This window comes from Geotrypetes seraphini, chromosome 10 (assembly GCF_902459505.1).
Source record: "Geotrypetes seraphini chromosome 10, aGeoSer1.1, whole genome shotgun sequence".
Lineage (NCBI taxonomy): Eukaryota > Metazoa > Chordata > Amphibia > Gymnophiona > Dermophiidae > Geotrypetes > Geotrypetes seraphini.
This window is the reverse complement of record NC_047093.1, coordinates 10,436,923-10,458,193: the sequence shown is the minus strand read 5'-3', so window position 1 is coordinate 10,458,193 and position 21,271 is coordinate 10,436,923. Positions and strand designations below refer to the sequence as shown.

Here is a 21,271-nt window from a genome sequence, read left to right as displayed (position 1 = left end):
TTCCCCCTGCCAGGATCAGATGGTGATTTTGAGCCAATCGGGGCATCTCAAGATGCATTGGGAGGAGCAAGCCCCCTCATTTGCAGCATGTGGACCTGTAGGCAGGAGGGAGTGAGCTTCCCTCTTGCCGTGCTCTCATCCAAAGGTATGGGGGTATGTGGGAGGGGGGGTCCAGGAATTTTGGGGGGGATTTCAGGGGCAGGGGTGTAGGACTCTGCAGCTCAGCTGATCCTGGCAGGGGGAATCCCTATTAGTTGAGCTGCCAGGAATCCCCAAAAGTGGCTCAGCTGATGGGGAGTTCTTCTGCCATCATGAGACAAGGTAGGTGGTGGGAACATCTAGAAAACTTGCTTTTATACGTTGTTCAAATGGACATTTTTATTTTTGAAAATGGGCAAAAAAGGTAGACGCCCTAAGGACCAAAACTTGTACCTGGCTCTGCTTCATCTCTCAACAATGCTTTATCGTCTAAGAAACTACAGCTGATGCGGTCTATCCAATGCGATTGTCAGCACCCCAAATAACCTTAGGAACAGGTCAACCCAAGGCACCAAGAAAAAAATTTTTTCTTGGCCTGCGTTATTTCTAGTTCACGGATTCATTTGCTGTACAAGACAGACACAAATGTTTTAATCAGCTTCGTACCAAAATTCCAAACTCCTTTGCAGTAAGAAATTTTATTATCAATAAGTTCCACTATAGTACAATAAATAGCAATCACTTTACATTAAATGACTGAAAACAGAGGTTGGCAATTACTCATCTCTCCTAAACAGGAATGGACTGCATCATCTCACTCCCTGTCACATAATCTGTGGCAGTTCCCCCACCGCAGCCCCCCTAAGAGCCTGGTGAACTAGCTGTAAAATATATTTTAAACTTTACAGCCAGTTTGAAATCTGCCATGGTTCTAAGCAAACAAAGTCATCCCTCTTTCTAATCCCATAAAACCAAATTACATAACAAATGAGATTTTTTAAATGTTTTTTGCTTGACTGGTTTTCAAAGAACGCTGGGTCCCAGATATGCTAATAGAGCAATCTGCCTTCTGGTATGGGAACACGGTATGTCACTGACCACTTTACAGTCAAGATTTTCCTGCTGCTCATTGGTGATCAATTAGTACCCCGATTAGAAGACAGGTAAACACATAGGATGGCTTCATGCACGAGAGATGGAGGATTCTGAACAGCAACTTGCATGGAGGCATTTCATGGCCAATAAAGTCTTTGTTCAATAAATTAACACTGCTTATAAAACATCTTAATGTCCAACCCTACTTCGTCCCTTTGCCTCTTTCTGGGAATAACACATTTGTCACCAGGCTAGATTTCCCATCCCATTACGAAGAGCCTGTATTAGTTGCGGTCTTGAGTGAAGGCTTCTCACATGATCTGTACACTTCAATCTCTACCATTTCACCTGTTTTCTGTCTGCCCAAGTGTATAAGCACCGTGTTGCGATGTGCAATCCAGGTCTTTTTGAACAAACCCCCAAAAGATGTTAACTTTTCATGAGGAACAGAGCACGACCTTTGCTGCACTTATTAGCGTAATGGCCTCTCTCTCCACACTGCAATATAAACATATATATGTCACAATTGAGGAACGGTTCGGGTTGGCTTAGTTGATTTGGTGGCATGTGCTGGGCATTACCCTAGCAAGAACCTGGGTTTGACTCCAGGCTCAGGCATTCTGCCTTCTGAGTCAGCCAGGGTTGCAAAGATTAAGGATGTAAATGAAAACCATAAGGGAAGGAAGTCATGGAGCTACGGGGCAGCTGCTGGCTTACAAAGGAGCCCTAGTCAGGGACTGTGCAAAGGATATAAACTAAGGAAATTAAAGCTCCCAGCTTTGGTTCCAACTGAACAAGAAGCAGGAGAAATGCACCAGGTCCAAAAGTTGAAAATATGGCAGAGAGGAGGAGTGGGGAATCAGCCTGAGGTGCACAATTCTCCCCACCATCCTTGTCTAACGAAAACAAACCTAGGGTTGCCAGATTTTCCTTTTAGAAAATCCAGACCCCCTAGCCAAAGTTCTGGACCCCCTAAACAAAGTTCCGGGTTTTAAAAAACCGTCCGGACCCCCGGACATGTCAATGTCTGGGGAAATTCGGACGTCTGGCAACCCGAAACAAACCATCACCATGGGCCAGATTCAGGAAATGGAGCTGGGAAAAATTTACATTCAGTGCTGTTCTGCAGAGAGCGCTCTGGGCCATCTGCACTGTATAGATATAGAATGTCCCTTAGCACGGATTCCAGCACCCAATTTTGGGTGTGAGCAGTAGTGTTGTAAGGGGGAGGGGGAGTGGACTGCCACGGGCGCCATCTTGGTGGGGGCACTGGCACCTTTCTGCCCCTTCCCCCATGCCACACTCGTGACCCCCTTCCCTGCCCGTGCGAGCAACTACTCTCGCCTGCTGCTTGTGCTGGCATGGCTCCCTCCGACATCACTTCCAGGTCATGGGTCGAGGAAGTGATGTCAAAGGGAAAGCCAACATCGGCACCGGCAGCAGGCCAGAGAAGCTGCTTGTGCTAGCAAAGATTTAGAAGTATGGGGTGGGAAGGGTGGGCATGAATGTGCCGGGGGAGGGGGGAGGGTGAGAGCAGGGGGTGTCACTGCCCCTGGTGCTTCCTACCCTCACTACGCCACTGGGTATGAGGGCTTATACCAACTGAAACCTGCTGTTAATCATGGCATGCAACTCAGGTGTGCAGCCCCCCCAATTCTGTAACTGCATAATTGTTTGCAATGTCCCCGACCCCTTTCCACAGCCATGCCCCGTTTTGGGATGCACACAGGACGATTTAAGTGCATGCAGCCAAATGATGTCTATCATTGATTAACAGTCAAGTATTGTTAACTAATTTAGATGCAAATTTGGGTGCCATTTCTAGAACCCAGGGGCAAGTGAGCAAAGCCTATCACCCTCGCTGGCGGTGACATTGTCCATCCATTCGCGGAAGACCGCTTTGTAATTCCAAAATGGCCCATCAGAACCTAACCTTAAAACAGGTGACCTGCTCCAGTGGGCGGAGTGTTCCACAAGGATAAGCCGCAGCTCCCTGCGATTTCGGCAGGCGGCTCTGCGCCAGAATGTTGCTAGAGAGGAGAGGGAAGTCTTGCAATCTCTGGGGCTGAGCTGTGGTCTAAGGTACAAAGTGATAAAAATCTCTTGTCATGTCAAAGGAAGAGCACGCCATTTGATGTTTTACTTAAACTCTTAATTATTTGGTTATTGCCATTGTTTTTTATTTTCAAATATGTTTATGCTTTTTTTTCTATTTATGTTCTTAATTTTGGGCTCCTTTTACGAAGGTTTGCTAGGGCCTTAACGCGCGGAATAGCGTGCGATAGCCGCTACCGCCTCTTTTTGAGCAGTTGGTAGATTTTCAGCTAGCGTGCGCTAATCCGGTGCGTGCGATAAAAACCTCTAACGCACCTTCTTACAAAGGAGCCCTAGATGTTAATTTGTATCTTGCTTAGAATTTAGATAAACGATTCAATCAAATTTTAATAAAAACTTGAAACTTGAGTAGCCAAATCTTAAGTCCTGCTTTCCCTAACTGCAGGGCAAGTCACGTCAATGTCTTTCACTGTTTCAGGTAAAATCTTAGGGGCCAATATTTAACTGGTCAGAAACAGTTCTTTGCCAGTTCAATTGCCTGTTTGGGGCCCATCAGTCATGGTCAGCAGCACTTAACCGTTACTGCCAAACTCAGAACCTGCTCGTCGTATTGGGGTTCCGGGGGTGGAGCCAGCACTAAAGTAGAGGTCTGCACAGGAACGGGTATCGCGGGAATCCAGCCTTACCCCACGGGACTCCCACAGGGACCCCCCTCTGGCCCACGGGACTCCCACAGGGACCCCCCTCTGGCCCACGGGACTCCCACAGGGACCCCCCTCTGGCCCACGGGACTCCCACAGGGACCCCCCTCTGGCCCACGGGACTCCCACAGGGACCCCCCTCTGGCCCACGGGACTCCCACAGGGACCCCCCTCTGGCCAATGGGACTCCCACGGGGACCCCCCTCTGGCCCACGGGACTCCCACAAGGACCCCCCTCTGGCCCACGGGACTCCCACAGGGACCCCCTCTAGCCAATGGGACTCCCACAGGGACCCCCCCCTGGCCAATGGGACTCCCACAGGGACCCCCCTCTGGCCAATGGGACTCCCACGGGGATGGAAGGCTTTGGAAGCAGGGTTCGTCCATATAATATAAGGACACGTCAGCCTTAGTAAAAGAGGGGGTTTATTAGTTAATTACCTGAACATAAAACAAAAAAAGGGTTCCACCAAAGAGATTCCACAAGGAAAACAGCAAAAGAAACTGTGGAATTGATGATCCTGTCAGAAGTAATTGCTGCTTTTTATGGGGACGGGCGGGGATGGGTGGGGACAGAGAGGATCCTGGCGGGGATGGAGAGGATCCTGACGGGGACGAGTGGGGACAGAGAGGATCCTGGCGGGGACAGGTGGGGACGGAGAGGATCCTGGCAGGGACGGGTTGGGACGGAGAGGATCCTGGCAGGGACGGAGAGGATCCTGGCAGGGACGGGTGGGGACGGAGAGGATCCTGGCAGGGACGGGTAGGGACGGAGAGGATCCTGGCAGGGACGGGTGGGGACGGAGAGGATCCTGGCAGGGACGGGTGGGGACGGAGAGGATCCTGGCAGGGACGGGTAGGGACGGAGAGGATCCTGGCGGGGACAGGTGGGGATGGGTGGGATTTCTGTCCCCACGCAACTCTCTACACTAAAGCAGTCAGGTTAACCACAGAAATAGGACCACATAAAAGTCAGTCTTATCTTTAAGCCGTAACCCGTAGCTGGTTAAATGCTGAATATCACACTTATCTAGCTATGTGGTAGCCAAATCTGGAAATTCAATGCTGGTGCCTGAACATGGCCTGGCGTTGAATTTTCAGGTTTAGCAAAATGCTCTGGCTGAATATCAACCCCTTAGATTGTAAGCCCTTTCGTCACAGATGCCAGTTTTTTAGAATGATGGGGTAGGAGTTAAAGCCAACATTTACCCCTCTTGGGCAAAGTGAAGGCATTTGCTCCATAATGGAAGTGCTGAAGCACCAACAGACCCAACTTCAATTGTGAGCTCAGGATTCTGAATTCTAAGCAAATCGTAAGCCATTACAAGAAAGGTCAGCACCACATTGACCAGGAATTATTTTAACTTTTTATATTAATAGAATCTGCTGTTTTCAAGAAGTTTAGATGTCAGATTATGCATCCCAGAGCTGTCTGATTTTTAGGAAGCAACTATATAAATTTAGAAACTGGGTAGCTTGCCTGACGTATCATTCCTTATTCTCCCAACAGACCAGTCCAGACGTTTGTGGTTTTGCTGTCCCGCCTACTGAGCTGTCATCACTTAATCCTGTGCAAAACCCCCTGGCCGGTACTTTTTAGTCCCCAGCAGGTAGCAGGCTTCCTGTGCAACCTCAGGTGGTCTGGTAGGACTTTATTTTCCCATCAAACCCCGGAAGAAGTGTGTAACACTGGAGACGGTTGTGTCAATTCATCTCTGGTTTCCTCATCATCCTCTAGCTCCCCAACCCCTTTGATGCTCCCCCCATTAGTGTTTGGCCATTGTACCTATAGAAGGACCTCTCATACACTTCCACCACATTTCTGTACAAGAATGAAAACAAAACTTTAAAAAAATAAAATCAGTTGAAATAGTGTTGACTTTTAAAGAAATGTTCATCTCTTAGGTCTTACCTTCATATGGTCTGAAATGCACAACATATCAAATCTGGGGCTACAAAGCAAGATGAGAAAGTGATTTCTAGTTGAAGGAAACTCAAACTCAGATCCCCAGGATAATTCTGCGTAATGCGAGAAAAGAAAGTATGGAAACTCCCCTTGAAAACGAACAGGGTCAGAACTGGATAAAAAAAAAAAAAGGAGAACCAAAAAATAATTCAACGTATAGATATGCAGTTATTTTCAGGTGCAATGACAGCGACGATGCACAAAATTAAGCCACAGGATAGCCTTTCCCAGGGAGCTTAAGCTGTAGTGGCACTGCTTCTGTGCAGTTGCTGCTTAAAATTAACTGCACAGATTGACATGTGCTCTGCTCCGCTCATCAGCTGGTTCCTGAAGCCAAAATGTGCTGGTGGTGATAAAGATAGACCGTGTCAGCAAAGCCTACCCCCTTAGCGGCTCCAGACAGAAAAAAAGCCTTTGCAAAGCCAGGGTGCTTTCGACCCCATCTTGGAGATGCTTACTGTACAAACTTGCATTTGGGTCCTTCTGGGCAGAATCCAGCTAAGTAGTTCACACACATGATTCTCCTGGTGTGTCTGTGTTTGCAAGCGGGACCTGTGGTAAGAAGAGAACCAGAACATTCCTTCAGCCAGTCCCTAGGGAAATCTCTTTGGCGCTGAAAGTCCCTTTTTATTCTCTCTCTCTCATGTAGAAAAGGCTCACCATGCTTGCAGAAACCTCGGTCATACCAAGGGCAGTCTTTAATTTTCAGTGCTGGATCGATATGGAGGAATGGGCATTCTTTGTTACTGCACTCACCTGAAATGTAAAAGTCAAGCCATTGACAGGTGAAAAGAGAGTTTTACAGGTCTCGAAAGAGCTCAGATATTGGGAACCCATCAGGATGTAATTCACTTTATGGACAGCAGGGTGCACTAGCTCAGCACTTTCAAATGTAGTTTGTATTACAGGTCTGCACGGGAACGGGGATCATGGGAATCCCCCCTAACCCATGGGACTCCCACGGGGACCCCCCTCTGGCCCATGGGGACCCTTCTCTAGCCAACGGGACTCCCACGGGGATGGAAGGCTTTGGAAGCAGGGTTCGTCCATATAATATAATGGACACGTCAGCCTTAGTAAAAGAAGGGGTTTATAAGTTAATTACCTGAACAGAAAACAAAAAAAGGGTTCCACCAAAGAGATTCCACAAGGAAAACAGCAGCGCAAACACAAAAACTGTGGAATTGATGATCCTGTCAGAAGTAATTGTAGCTTTTTATGGGGACGGGTGGGGACGGAGAGGATCCTGGCGGGGACGGGTGGGATTTCTGTCCCCGCGCAACTCTCTAGTTTGTATGCTCAAGTTACAGATTCTACTTGGTCTTTGCATTACCTTAATTTCCCCAGTCCTAAATATTCTGGGTGTACGTTTAAACCTTTCTGAACTCAGATACCATATACACACCATCCTGTCTGTGACAAAATATTTTCTTAGTGACTTCCAAGTCTACCTGTCTCTGTTTCTTCTCCCTGAAAAATTCTCTCTTTCTATGCACTATTTTCGGGCTTCCAGCACACTCTGTTGGGCTACACACATGAGCCTAACTACCTGGGGATTTTTCTTCTATTCTATATATCCCATGCCCACTTGCCAACTCATTTAGGAAGGCCCATGCATCATGGTCCCTAAATCCAGCCACTAGGTGTCACTGTTGAACAATGACTGGGATTCCCACCCCCCCCACCCCCACCAGGACTGTGGGCAGTGCCTCTGCAGCATCTTCAGCCCCCAGTAACTTGACCAGAGAAATAAACCCAGGTCCTACACGTGGCAATGCACACAGTACCATAACTGAGAGACCAGGGTGACACTGATGTATTTTATTTTCTCAATCTCCTCTTCCAGGGATAATCTCAGAGCTTCTTGTTATTAGGGAGAGGATGTCTCACTCTTAATTTTCATTTTAGGCCCAACTTATTCCACAGTGCACTGTATAACTGTCTTCCCAGCAGAACAGGGAGAAGGAAACGGATTCCAGGAAGGAGTGGCATAACCGGGTATTGTTGCCAGGAACTATGGCCTTTCAAGGACAATTATTTGCATAATTAACAGACTAGTAAAAGAAAGCATATCTGCAGAGCCAATCAATCAATTTAGAAACATGCCATTCACCAGTACGCAACACAGAGCAAAGAACCAGTCTAGGAGTTGAAGAGCTAAGAGTTCTAATCCTGTGGCTGCCATTGACCTTTGCTGTGACCTTGGCAAAGTCCCTTTAACCCTTTATGCTGCAGGTTCCTTAGTAAGAACTGGGCTACAGCAGCTCCGCCTCATCTCTCCTTAGGGAATTCTCACACAGAGTAACCACCCCAGACATTCCACCCCAGAGACGCCTGCGCCTACGTTCCTGAAATACTCAATTCAGAAAAGCGCTTTGGGATATAATTTGTGTGTGAAAAGCACAAACGATTAGAAAGCTAAATTCTCGGCTCAAATCTACACTGACAGGCACTAGCGGCGACCGACTAAATACTAGGACTTACCAAATTTGGAGTAGAAAAAGCACTCGGGCATCTTGGTCATGTCGTATTCGTGCAGAAACTCGCACTGATCACCCTTCTTACACAGCCCACGGAGCCAGTGCTTGCACACCACCGTCTTTTCCCCACTCACGTGCCGGAAGGGACACATTAGACCTACAAAAGGAAGGGAAACCTTCAACAAGGATGCCAGGTGGTCACATTTTCAATGACATTATATGAGGTTATAGAGTAGGTGCAATCGGTTGGGAAGAAAAGGGTTGAAATTAGGAGAGAGGAGTAGATAGCACGAGGCCATTGGAGGAGGCAAAGTGGGGTCTCGATCAGACTCCAGGTGGGGTTTCAGAACCATAAGGAAGCAGCACTGAAGGCTCATATTGTAGCATAATCTGTGCAGATGTGACACCAGTTACATTAAGACCATCCCTGGCATCACGGTTGATTTTACCATGTCGGCACTGCCCCTTGATGAAAAATTCACATACAGCTGTTCCGGACTCTGTGGAATAAAAGAAATAGTTACATCACCCTAACGAATGCTAAAACTTTGTCCGCACAACCCCTAGTGATAAGAGCAGAGGACTGAGAACCAGGGGAGCCAACTACAGTTCCCTGTGACCTTGGTAAGTCACTTAACCCTCCACTGCTTCAGATAAACTTAGACTGTGGAGCCCACTGGGGAGGGGGAGGGGAGTGGACCTGAATGTAACGAACCTTTAGCTACGACTGAAAAGGAGTAAGCTAACCAGTCCCTGACAATTAATACATCTAAGCGTACACAGAGCAAACCTTCCAGCTCCAGATCTGCTGTTTTGGTGCAGTTCCAGGAGGGCAATTTCTAGCCGGTCCTGGATTTCTGAAAGTCCCATCCAAATGCATTATGAGACCTCTGGTACTGATATTAAGTTAGATTACAAACATCACATTGCTTTGGGAGGCACTTTGAAACCATGACTGACAAAAATATCGTCCTCCAGGGACAACACAGATGAAAGCCAATGGGAAAAATGGGACCGGCCATAAGGCCGACCCTCATCAAGTGAGCTTTCATCGGTTTGTCCCTGTCAAAATATAGAAAGCTAGACTTTAGGACACTTCAGACCATGCACTGGAAGTCTTTAGCAGTACTCAGGCTGGCATTTGCCCATATCGCAGTTAAATGTGGTAAGAGCGGTTAATTTATCTGGTTTTAAAAAAGATTTGGACAAGTTCTTGCAAGAAAAGTCCATAGTCTGCTCTTGACAGAGACATGGGAGAAACCATCGGTGGCATGGAATGTTTCTTTTCTTTGGGGTTCCGGAATGTTGAGACTCTTTGGGATTCTGTATGGAATGTTTCTTCTCTTTGGGGTTCCGGAATGTTGAGACTCTTTGGGATTCTGTATGGAATGTTTCTTCTCTTTGGGGTTCTGGAATGTTTTTAACTTTTTGAGATTCTGGAATGCTACTACTATTTGGGTTTTTGCCAGGTACTTGTGACTTGGATTGGCCTCTGTGAAGACAGGATACTGGGCTAGATGGACCATTGGTCTGACCCAGTAAGGCTAATCTTTTATCATCATGGACCACAACATTCACATATGGGGGTCTACAGTGTATCTGCAAGACGGGGTAGTAGTGTGACCATATGGCTCAAGAAAAAAGGGGACGGATTGAGACATCCGGGTTTTACTTCCATTGAAAGCACAGATTGAGACATCTTGGTTGCTTTCAATGGAAGTAAAACCCGTTGGCACGAGTAAACAACAGTGAGAGGCCCAATACTGTCCTTAACTTGGAAGCTCTTTAAAGTCACTCCCTGGGAATGGCTGTTTGCAAACTCACTGCTTCCTATTGGTCCACAGCACTATGATGTCATATACAGAATCTAAGGCAATAAGACTGCACTCCATAAGATTCCTGCCTGACTGCTTACAGCAGAGCTCTGGCTTGGCAGCAGTTCCTGGTCTGCGGGTACAGGGTGTGTCTACAAATGAATGTTATGGTATCACCCTGGCTGCCAAATTACATAAGGAGATTTTAATCCAGTCCTGGGTTTCTGAAACACTGCAATAGGATATAAGTTCAAAGCCAAGACTGGTACCTCTAGAAACTGCACATCCCATAAGCAGTGGTACCCCAGGGGTTTCCTCACTAGCCTTGCTTTGCCTACTTACTGTCCATGCCCTGGAAGGGAAGCAGCACCGCTCCAGTCTGCTCCAGCACATCGGTCTCCAGCTGGAAAGTGATCTTCTCCACCCTGGCTATGAGGTCCTGCATGCTAGGCAACGAGCCAGCCCAGATCCAGGGCCTGGACCTGCTTCCCTAATCAGCAAAGGAGCTCTTCCACTCGGATCCCGAGGTACAACGGCACAGAGAGGAGGAATCAGTCTTTATTTAGCATGGGGGGGGGGGGAGGGGGAGAGAGAGAGACCTGGATCCTCAGAACAGTCTCTTAAAGAGACAGCATTCAGGAGTCCAGTTAAAGCTAAGCTTCTGTTTTTAATTCAAATAAACAAACCCTCCCTTCTTTTTTTAAGCAGTTTGAAATAATAAAAGTGTTTCCCAAGTCTGTCCTATGAATCCCACAGCCAGTTGGGTTTTAGAAGATCCATATTAAATATGCAGGAGATGAATTTGCATATACTGAGTCCAGAAAGGTGCCTTAATGACTTAAGTCCAGGAGGAAGACTTTTAATTAGTCCTGCTTTTAAACTTTCATCCCAAAGACGGAGGGGATGGGCAGTCTCTGATCAGATCTGTTGAAATCCCATGATGCACTACGAAGCTATCAGAAATCCAGGACTGGAAATAGGTACCTCCGTTTTTATCCTAAAACCCATTCAGCTGGGAACAAGAACCAATATTAGAACCCTACACAAATGACTTCATTCTGCAAGCATGGGGGGGGGGGGGGAGTTTGTGACTGGGGCCCTGCAGCCTTCCTACATTCAGAGACGTCAGGTTATCTAATTCCAGTTGGCCACGCCTGGTTTTGGACTTACATCCCACGGCGGTGTGGGATTTGTAGTGCCTGATCCTGCACATTGCAATCAGTCCCATAATGCACCAGGATGGGGGTGGTCAGAAATCCAGGACTGGAACTGGGTAACATAGCATCGCTGCACATTTCAGCTTTAAAGTATGTGCTTATCCCATATACTCTGCTGATATTTGGACTTGTGACAAAAAATATAATGAAAACAAATAAGCCTTTCTAGAAGCTTCAAATGTCATAATACAATGGAAGCGTTGAGATCACAGAGCAAACACTTGGGGGGAAGCACAGATCCATCCAAAGCAAGGACTTGGGTAAGGAATAATATAAGGGACAGGCTAATCTGGTCCTGGTTTTGCCCACACCATGCATGCCTCGGGATAACACCAGGACTGGCTCATACTATCCCTTGTGACATGGAATTGTTGGAGAGCTTGGGGAAAACCCTTGTGCAATGTGGAAATCATGAATGTTTCAGGTTTATTTAAAAATTTGATATATAGGATTTTAAAAAATCCTATATATATTATTTAAAAATTTAATTAATTGTTTAAAAATTTAATATACAGTATATAGGATTTCCCCAATGAATATGCATTGAAAGCAGTGCATGCACATAGTGCATGCATATTCATTGGGGAAATCCTGAAAACCTGACTGGATTCGGCCCTTTAGGGACTTTAGCGACCCTTGATGTACAGCAATGGTTCCCAAACCTGTCCTGGGGGACCCCCAGCCAGTCAGGTTTTCCAGATATCCCTAATGAATATGCATGAGAGAGATTTGCATATGATGGAAGTGACAGGTATGCAAATCTCTCTCATGCATATTCATTAGGGATATCTTGAAAACCTGACTGGCTGGGGGTCCCCCAGGACAGGTTTGGGAACCACTGTTCTATATCAGGGATCTCACAGTCCCTACTTGAGAGCCGCAATCCAGTCGGGTTTTCAGGATTTCCCCAATGAACATGCATTGAAAGCAGTGCATGCAAATAGATCTCCTGCATATTCATTGGGGAAATCCTGAAAACACGACTGGATTGCGGCCCTCAAGAAGGGGACTTTGAGACCCCTGACATAGATGTTGCCAATAACCAGGTTAATTTTGATCTAGTCACACAGGAGTAGGCAATTCCGGTCCACGAGAGCAGGAGCCAGGTCAGGTTTTCAGGATATCCACAATGAATATGTATGAGATAGATTTGCATGCACTGCCTCCTTGAGATGCAAATCTCTCTCATGCATATTTATTGTGGATATCCTGAAAACCTGACCTGCCTGTGGCTCTGGAAGACTTGAATTGCCTACCCCTGATCTAGTCCATTATCCTGCCTCCAGCAGTGGCCAATCCAGATCAGAAGTACCTGCCAACGTCCCAAAGAGTAACACAGTTCCAGGATTCCATACTGCTGATCCCATAGATCAGGGGTAGGGAACTCCGGTCCTCGAGAGCCGTATTCCAGTCGGGTTTTCGGGATTTCCCCAATGAATATGTATTGAAAGCAGTGCATGCAAATAGATCTCCTGCATATTCATTGGGGAAATCCTGAAAACCCGACTGGAATAGGGCTCTCGAGGACCGGAGTTCCCTACCCTGCCATAGATAACACTAATTTTCTGTTCATCTTAAATTCATGTTTACTCATATTGATGCAGAGTTACCTAATTCCAGGCAGGAGACTTTTTGGCCACTCCTGATTTTGAATTTACAACTCAAAGCAGTGTGGGGAACCAGTACTGCAACTCCCATAATGCATCAGGATGGGGGTGATCAGAAATCCAGAACTGTCTCAAAATCTCTAGTCTGGAACTGAGTAACTTGAAATCCCTCTTAATGGAAGGGCTGGGGCTGCAGCTACTCAGAACTAATAACTGATTATGTTCATGCTATGTTCATGTGATTAACATTTTGGCCTGGCGCTTTTTAAGGTGAGACTTTCCCACACACAGAGCCCAGATTTAACAAAGCACTTTATAGGGCTTTTGGAGTATTTGTTTATTTGCAGGCATTGTGCTAATGTTGACATGAGCTCAAAAGTTCTGCAAATAATGCAGAAGCACTTGCCACCTCCTATTTAGGGAACACTAGGTGCTCCTGCATTAACTCTTTCTTATCCAGTTAGCATGCTATTCCAATGCACTTGATGGATAATGTGGGAATGCTCCTGGAGTAAAAGTCCCTAGTCTGTTATTAAGAAAGACATGGGGGAAGCCACGGGAAAGGGGTAAAACGCGGACCTCACAGACCTGATGGCCCTCGTGGATCTAAACCCGCACGTCCTTAAAAATCTGAGGTCCGTGCCGTTTGTAGTTAGTTTCTGGCTCTGACAGACCTCGGTGACAATTTTGTGCTGACGGATCTGTCTCAGCATAGGGAGGGAAAAGTATTAGGATCCGTCAGCGCTACAATGTCACCGAGGTCTGTCGGAGCCAGAGACTAGTGCTGCAGTGGCTCTAAAACGAATCCTTTAAACTGGTTTCCTGCAGCCCCAGTAAATCGGCTCTGACAGACCTCGATGACATTGTAGCGCTGACGGATCCTAATACTTTTCCCTCCCTATGCTGCGACGGATCCGTCAGCGCTAAATTGTCACCGAGGTCTGTCAGAGCCAGAAACTTAACTAGAAGCGGCACGGACCTCAGATTTTTAAGGACGTGCGGGTTTAGATCCGCGAGGTCCGCGTTTTACCCTTTCCCGGAAGCCACTGCTTGCTCTGGATCGGTAGCATGGAATCTTGCTACTCTTTGGGATTGTAGAATCTTGTTATTCTTTGGGATTCCGGAATCTTGCTGATCTTTGAGGTTCTGTATGGAATGTTGCTACTCTTTGGGTTTTGGCCATCGTGAGAACAGGCTACTGGGCTTGATGGAGTTTGGTCTAACTCAGTAAGACTATTCTTATATTCTTATGTAATGCACAGGTTGCCATGCACTGACAGTTAACACACTACAATGCACTATTCTCACACGCTAACCCTGTGTTAAGGACTTAGCACCCTTTAGGAAAAGGGCTCTTACATGTGGAAGTAAGATTTGTTTATCATTAGCCGAAATGCTTGCACAGCGAGATCAAATTACTTCCAGATTTTCCGCAATGAACCTATAAACCCTGGTTTCTAGTAGCTGTAATCGGTATTTGTGCCTGGCCTTGAACAAGTTTGCTAACCATCTCGCTCTCCTGTATGTGTGCAAATTCTCTTTCACGTGGCCCGGGAGGAAAGGGCGGGCTGCCCCTTTAAGAAGGAGCGGAGAGGCCTCACCATGCCAGGTTTATGGAAAGCTCTGCTCTTGTCTTTCTTGGACAATACAAAGGGCCTATGTCCTTTCGCTCTCACCATTGTATCTCTGCCCGGGGCTTTGGGGAGATGTTGTATTTCATTAGCAGACATCTGTGCTGACAATAGCTCTGAAATTCCCGGTTGCTTTAATCCATAGCTCTGACGAGCGGATCCTTAGCTACATCCCTTGTACTTTATGCCACATGTGGTACAGTCATACGTGATCCTTTCATAATCCACCGATCCTGTCGTATAAGAGTGAAGATTTGTGCAGACCTTCATAACAAAAGGCCGATTGATGTATTATACACCAATGAATGAAAAGTTCTGTTGTGGTGTATGGAACAGAGGAGGAGCCTAATGGTTACAGCACTGGACTTAGACCCAAGGAAGCCCAGTTCAAATTCCACTGTTGCTCCTTGTGACTTTGGGCCAGTCACTCCATTGCTTCAGGTTAGCGGTCTGCATGGGAACGGGGATTACGGGAATTCCTCTAGGTCCATTGGACTCCTGCAGGGATCTCCCCCTAGGTCCACGGGACTCCCGCGGTGATCCCCCTTGGGTCCACGGGACTCCTGCAGGGATCCCCCTGTCCACGGGACTCCTGCAGGGATCCCTCCCTAGGTCCACGGGACTCTCACAGGATCCCCCCCCAGATCCATGGGACTCCTGCGGGGATCCTCCCTAGGTCCACGGGACTCCTGTAGGGATCCCCCTGTCCACAGGACTCCTGCAGGGATCCCTCCCTAGGTCCACGGGACTCTCACGGGGATCCCCCCAGGTTCATGGGACTCCTGTGGGGATCCCCCCCTAGGTCCAAAGGACTCCCGCAGGGATCCCCCCTAGGGCCAAAGGACTCCCGCGGGGATCCCCCCTAGGTCCACAGGACTCCTGCAGGGATCCCTCCCTAGGTCCACGGGACTCTCACGGGGATCCCCCCAGGTCCACAGAACTCCTGTAGGGATCCCCCTGTCCACAGGACTCCTGCAGGGATCCCTCCCTAGGTCCACGGGACTCTTGCAGGGATCCCCCCTAGGTCCATGGGACTCCCACGGGGATCCCCCCTAGGTCCACAGGACTCCTGCGGAGATCCCCCTCTAGGTCCATGGGACTCCTGCAGGGATCCCCCTAGGTCCACGGGACTCTTGCAGGGATCCCCCCTAGGTCCACGGGACTCCTGCGGAGATCCCCCTCTAGGTCCATGGGACTCCTGCAGGGATCCCCCTAGGTCCACGGGACTCCCGCAGGGATCCCCCCCTAGGACCACGGGACTCCCGCAGGGATCCCCCCCCTAGGTCCATGGGACTCCCATGAGGATGGACGCTGGTTCTCCGAGGTCCCCACGGAAATGCCAGCCTACCTTTGTTCCAATGTTCCCTCTATGCTTCTTCGATCCCTCAGTACACCAGTTGCTGATTCCCCCTCACATGGAGCTCTGTACATCCACCAATCAGGGAGACAGAGCTGGAGCTTTATGGCCAATCCTGAGCACTTCCTTGTAGAAGTGCTCCCAGATTGGTGGATGTGCAGAGTTCTCCCAGTCGTGAGCCTTGGCGTGAGACCTCCCCTCAAGAATCTTGTTGGCTCAAGCCTGCCACCATTCACTGTGGCTGTGCAGAGGAGTGCAGGAGAGACTGGGCAGCATAACTGGGCAGCTCCGGAGCCAGATTACCCTGCATTAAACTGCTTCAGCCCAGCAGGTACCAACATTAAATATTTAACTTTAAAAAAAACAAAGAGCATAGGAGGAAAGAATTGCTACACCGGGCATCTTCTTTCTGTTCATCAAATTCTGCCTTAAATCTACTTCTTTGGTTTAGCATTTGTTGATATGCCAACCTCACCCAACTGGGGAGAGGGAGGGAGGAGGGGTTTTATGCCTGTTCTGGCAGATGTCTGACTTTCTTTTGAATTTTCTGTAAAACTCAATTAAAACTAAAATCAAAACAGTCAGAAGTAATTGCTGCTTTTTATGAGGAGAGGTAATTTTTATGGGGGGAACGGAGGGGATTCCTCACGGGGACAGAGATTCTGGTGGGGTTGGGCAGAATTCTGGCAGGGCCAGGTGGGATTTCTGTCCCCGTGCAACTCTCTACTTCAGGTAGAAACTTAGGGGCCCTTTTACTAAGTGGTTGGAGGTATGGCTGTGTACTAACCACTCATAATACCACAACTATATCTCTTGATAAATTGCTTTAGTCAAACTATCAGGGCTTCAGACATGCCATTTTTTGTGTTTGCTTGGTTGCCAAAATTCTTCTCACTGGCTATGGCTTCTTCACTAGCCCCTACTCAATATGTTTCACAATTTTTTGGTTTTTTTTTAAGTGCTTCATTATATCTGAAACTTATTAAAATGCTTAAAGTCAATAACTTAACCATTATAAAAACTGGTTAAAACTTATCTTATTATATTCTTTTTCTTGATGATCTTATCTCATCGGGAAAGGGACCTGTCATATCTGACATATTTCGCCGACAGGCTGCTTCAAGAAAAGGTCCCCCCCTTCACAACTTATTCTGCATCGTCCCGATCCACATAAAATGGCTTATTGCAGGGTGTGCCAAGGTGTTCATTCTACCCACATATGATTTTTCTTAGTTTTTCCAGTTCTGGATTGTATGAGATCTACAACCACTACTCCAGGAAGATGAATTACTCAAAGAAATATTCCCAGCTCCACCTGCGCTGGCCTTCCGTCAGCCACCTAAAATGCAAGCTCCCCACGCAAACCCATGAAGAAGAGAATGGCACACATCCTTCTGGGGTGACAAACTGCAAACTGTGCAAAGGATCCCACGGGAAACACATTCAGCAGAAAGGGATCCTTCACATGGACATCTTCGTATGCGGTAGACATCATTCAGTGCAAAAGTGCAAAGAGGGATGTTACATTGGTGAAACGGGCCAGATGCTAAAGACTAGAATCAACTTACATAGATATTATATTACATTACATTGATGTGTTCTATTCCGCCAATACCTTTCAGTTCTAGGTGGTTTACAACAAGAAATTAGCCTGGGCGTTCCCAGGGAGATTACAAGGTTGATAGCTATAGTGTGCGTCGGTATCTGGGAAGGGTCGATACGGTTTGGTTGGATCATTTGACAAATTTCTTGACTAGGATGGTTTTCAGTTCTTTCCTGAATATTTTGTAGTTGGTGAGCAGATTTGAGAGGTGGTGGTCTATTTTTGCTGCTCTGGTGGCTAGTAGACCGTCCTATATTTTTTTTGCTTTTGATTGGGGGGGTGGGTAACGTGTGCTTGAGTCCTCCTTGGTCTGGATGTGTTTTTCCATATCATATTAAACATTGCAATAAAAACCAGAATGTCACCTCTGACGGACAACACTTTGGAAAAACTGACCACTGCACCAATGGTTTTATGGTGAGAAGACTAAAAGGGAACTTTGAGACAATCCAAGAATGTAAAACCTTTGAAATCAAAATAAGGTATTTTGACACCTACCAGACAGGACTTAACGCTTTCTTTCCCACTATAAAAGACATTTGAAACTGCTCTGCCACCTGTTGGTCTCCTGCCCACCCTACCTCCTCCCTATCCCTGAAATGCTTTCCTTATATATACTGAAATTTATCACCATTTGCTTATTTGTGGTCTGAAGAAGGAGTTACCTTTGAAAGCTCATCATAAAATGCACTGAGTTACTCCAATAAAAAAGGTATCACCTTATTTCCTTTGGTTTTTCTTTCTTTATATACCGCATCTTCTCTATAAATATAGAGCTCAACGCGGTTTACAAAAATTAAAAGGGAAGTACAGTGGGAGTTGGTGGTAGGGGGAAGCTGAAATTGACATTTTTGAAAATAGCCAAGTTTTCAGGTGTTACCCACATACTAAAAAAATAAAATGTATTTTTTATTCATGGAGATGTGTCTAGGGGCGTTTTCAGAACTCATCATTTAGGATGTAGGCATTAGCGCAGGTTTAGTGCCTGAGCCCCTATCACCTTTAAAATAGTTGACATTAGGGACTCGTGTGCCAATGGGAAAAATTTGCCCGTGACCATTAATATGGAAAACAGAAAAATTGGTCATTTTTACCCCGTGATAAAAATGACCAGCATAAAGATGCGCTAAGGCCGCTTTTTACCGCAGTTTGGTAAAAGGGTTCCTTAGATTGTAAGCTCCCCTCCCCCTTCCCAGGTCAGGGAAATATATCTCGGGCATGTAAATGTATCTCGCCCTGAGCTACTGAGAGAGGTAGAAGCGACTCCAAAATAATAAAGAACTATCCGAGAGGAGCTGGGTAAGACGCAGCAGCTGCTGTACATTTGGTCCAAGCGCAATTTGGGATTCAGACTAGAGAGTGGAAAATGCTAGCCGTGCTCAGTCTGACATTATCACAGCCCTCTCGCTCTGTCCCTTCCACCTCACAACGGAAAGAAAGATCAGCCAGTAATCCACAGCTGTAATAAAAAAAAGGTACCATGTGCACCTGAAGTTTATTGGCAAATCCACGTAACCACCACACGCTATTGTATTCAAAAGTAGTAAACGGTCAAACTGGAATACAAAGTCCAGGGTGTGTTTTCTGTGCAGGTGAAACCAGAAGGCACTAACCCCTCCCCCCTCCCTTTTACAAAACCGCAAAAATGGTTTTTAGCACAGGCTGGTGCGCCAAAGGCTCTGCGCTGCTTCCGACGCTCATAAGAACTCTATGAGTGTCGGAAGCAGTGCAATTCAGCACGCCAGTCAGTGCTAAAAAAAAAAAAAAAGAGAGAGAGGTAAGCCAGTTTGCTATGGTTTGATGGTGGATCACTCTAGAAATGTGGTGTGAACTTTTTGTTTGTGTGGCGATACATTTCCGACTGTTGATAACCTCAGCAATTTGCACGAGATCTGCTCACAAGACAAGAGATTTCTTCTCTCTCAAGCCACGAGAGCTCCTGCCATGCCAGTACAAGAGGCCCATTCAGCGAGTAGAATTAGAGAAAGAATTCATTCCTCGTAAAGTTACTATTTTCTCTCTTTAATTAGTGTTTACAGGTCATATGTACATTGTACAAAAAAGAGAATCTACAGTCTGTGTTTCACGCCAGTATCTGCAAAGGGCAGAGCCCAGAGAGCCTCTGACGTCCCTTTTGCCATTTGTAGCTTGGCAGAGTTACAAAAAAAAAAAAAAAGAAAGCAAAAAACCCCAAAGTACTTTGTTACATTACATTACGCTAGAAAAAATAGTGTTATAAAATCATGTGGCACTAGATTGAAGAGAGCCCGGCTCAGCTATAACAGAGGCACTTAGCAATTCTTAACGCCCATCCATCGAGGCACCGTCTCGTAAATATCATGGCGTTTCTTCTCAGTCATTCTCACGCTTCATCTTGGGGCACAACCTCAATGCAAGTTCTGGCGGAGCTCCACCATCGTCCTTTTGAAATATGGACCAGTGCGGTTTGCACTGTGAAAGCCACTGACCAACCAGGAGACGGAAGATCTCAAGGGCCCAAACTGAGAGGGAATGGAGGGGGGAGAGTCATTGTATAGGGAAACTGGATTGGGGGTTGGTCTATATGTTGAATATATTGGGTGGGGAGGGAGGGAACGGCTTTTGCTGGATGAAGCCCAGGAACCCAAATTGCACACCTGCCCCGCATTCTATGACCTCGTGACTTCAGTGCACCAAATGACAGCACAGATTACAGAATAGTGGCAGTTCCACGTGAAAGTTAATTGGCAAATTAAGTGCTAATTGTCATTATCAATAATCACCGCCAATTGGAGTTAATTGAGGCTGAAACTGGCACTCATTAGCAGTTATTCGTGTAACTGCACTAGGGCCCAGATGCTTGAACCAGCGCTATCGGCAGCCGCCTTAAAAGCGGCCACCGATCATGCATTGGCGCCGGTTTTGGAATCGTTCCTTGACAGATAGGTGCCAGGTTTGTCTGGGCCTACCTTCACGTGAATCGCGCTTACATAGGCGCTTTCGGCCACTCAACGTGGCATTGGCCACGCCTACTTTGGCGCTCAGCAGCCTAAAGCCCCAACGTAGGTGCAATGCTAATTTTCTAGACACTAGTACGTGCCTCAAAATCTTGGCATTTTTAACGGAGGTATGGACACCTGCTAGCGTCGGTTCAAGAGTCCAGGCCCGAGTTGCCATTTTGGAAACTTAGGGGTACGTCTAGTACAGGGTGTTAAGCCCGAAGGCAAGCTTAGGGCTCCCTTTACAAAGGCACGCTAGTGGTTTAACGCACGCTAAACCGCTGGCCGCGCTAGCCACCACTGCCTCCTCTTGAGCAGGCGGTAGTTTTTTGGCCAGTGCGGGGGGTTAGCGCGTGATGAAAAGTCACACGTGTTATCCCCGCTAGCTCGACTTTGTAAAAGGAGCCCTTAGCGTGTGTGAAAGCATTTTCAAATGTATGGTGGTAAGTAACCCGTTTAGTATTTAGATTTTTGTATTTGCTTAGTGAAGAGGGCGGAGAATGGGCACGGAAATGCTATCCAGCTGAACCAATCAAATTTAAAGCATATCTTATATTGAACGCTGATAAATTATTAGCTTAGATCGTGAAAAGTGTTCAGTGTCTAAGGGCTCCTTTTACGAAGCCGCGTTAGCGGTTTAACATGTAACAACGTGCGCTAATCCGCCGGCCACGCTAGTCACTACCGCCTCCTCTTGAGCAGACAGTAGTTTTTCAGCTAGCATGGGGGTTAGTGCGTGATAAAAAGTCGTGGCGTGATAAAGCCACCAACGCGGCTTCGTAAAAGGA

At 47.0% G+C, this 21,271-nt stretch overlaps 2 protein-coding genes across 6 annotated transcripts in view; one reads left to right on the top strand and one right to left on the bottom strand.

The window, feature by feature from the left end:
- The window catches only part of C10H17orf80 (chromosome 10 C17orf80 homolog), a 39,668-nt gene extending 33,984 nt beyond the window's left edge, over positions 1 to 5,684 (top strand). For both annotated transcript variants that reach the window (XM_033961463.1, XM_033961464.1), the window contains one exon: positions 5,341 to 5,684. In XM_033961463.1, the coding sequence (XP_033817354.1) occupies positions 5,341 to 5,381 (41 nt within the window). In that variant the 3' untranslated portion in view covers positions 5,382 to 5,684. The remainder of the gene's footprint in view (positions 1 to 5,340) is intronic.
- CPSF4L (cleavage and polyadenylation specific factor 4 like) lies at positions 659 to 10,565 on the bottom strand. Of its 4 annotated transcripts, none has more exons than XM_033961469.1 (8): positions 10,433 to 10,565; positions 8,726 to 8,776; positions 8,281 to 8,433; positions 6,457 to 6,552; positions 6,255 to 6,348; positions 5,743 to 5,908; positions 3,008 to 3,151; positions 659 to 1,572 (listed from the first exon to the last, which is right to left on the bottom strand). In XM_033961469.1, exons 1-8 carry the CDS (start codon positions 10,533 to 10,535, stop codon positions 1,504 to 1,506), a joined length of 876 nt encoding a protein of 291 aa, XP_033817360.1. In that variant the 5' UTR covers positions 10,536 to 10,565; the 3' UTR covers positions 659 to 1,503. The 4 variants fall into 4 exon arrangements, with proteins under 4 accessions (XP_033817360.1, XP_033817362.1, XP_033817363.1 ...); XM_033961471.1 differs by having other exon boundaries at positions 5,743 to 5,782; XM_033961472.1 differs by lacking the exon at positions 5,743 to 5,908.
- Positions 10,566 to 21,271: the final 10,706 nt, after the last annotated feature.

Bases quoted from the DNA above. Each gene is read 5' to 3' on its own strand.
- CPSF4L (XM_033961469.1), bottom strand. From the start codon at position 10,535: ATGCAGGACCTCATAGCCAGGGTGGAGAAGATCACTTTCCAGCTGGAG. The intron at 6,553-8,280 runs GTAAGTCCTAGT...TTTACATTTCAG, and splicing joins CTTTTTCTACTCCAAATTTG to GTGAGTGCAGTAACAAAGAA. The intron at 5,909-6,254 runs GTAAGCATCTCC...TTTTTTATCCAG, and splicing joins CCCAAATGCAAGTTTGTACA to TTCTGACCCTGTTCGTTTTC.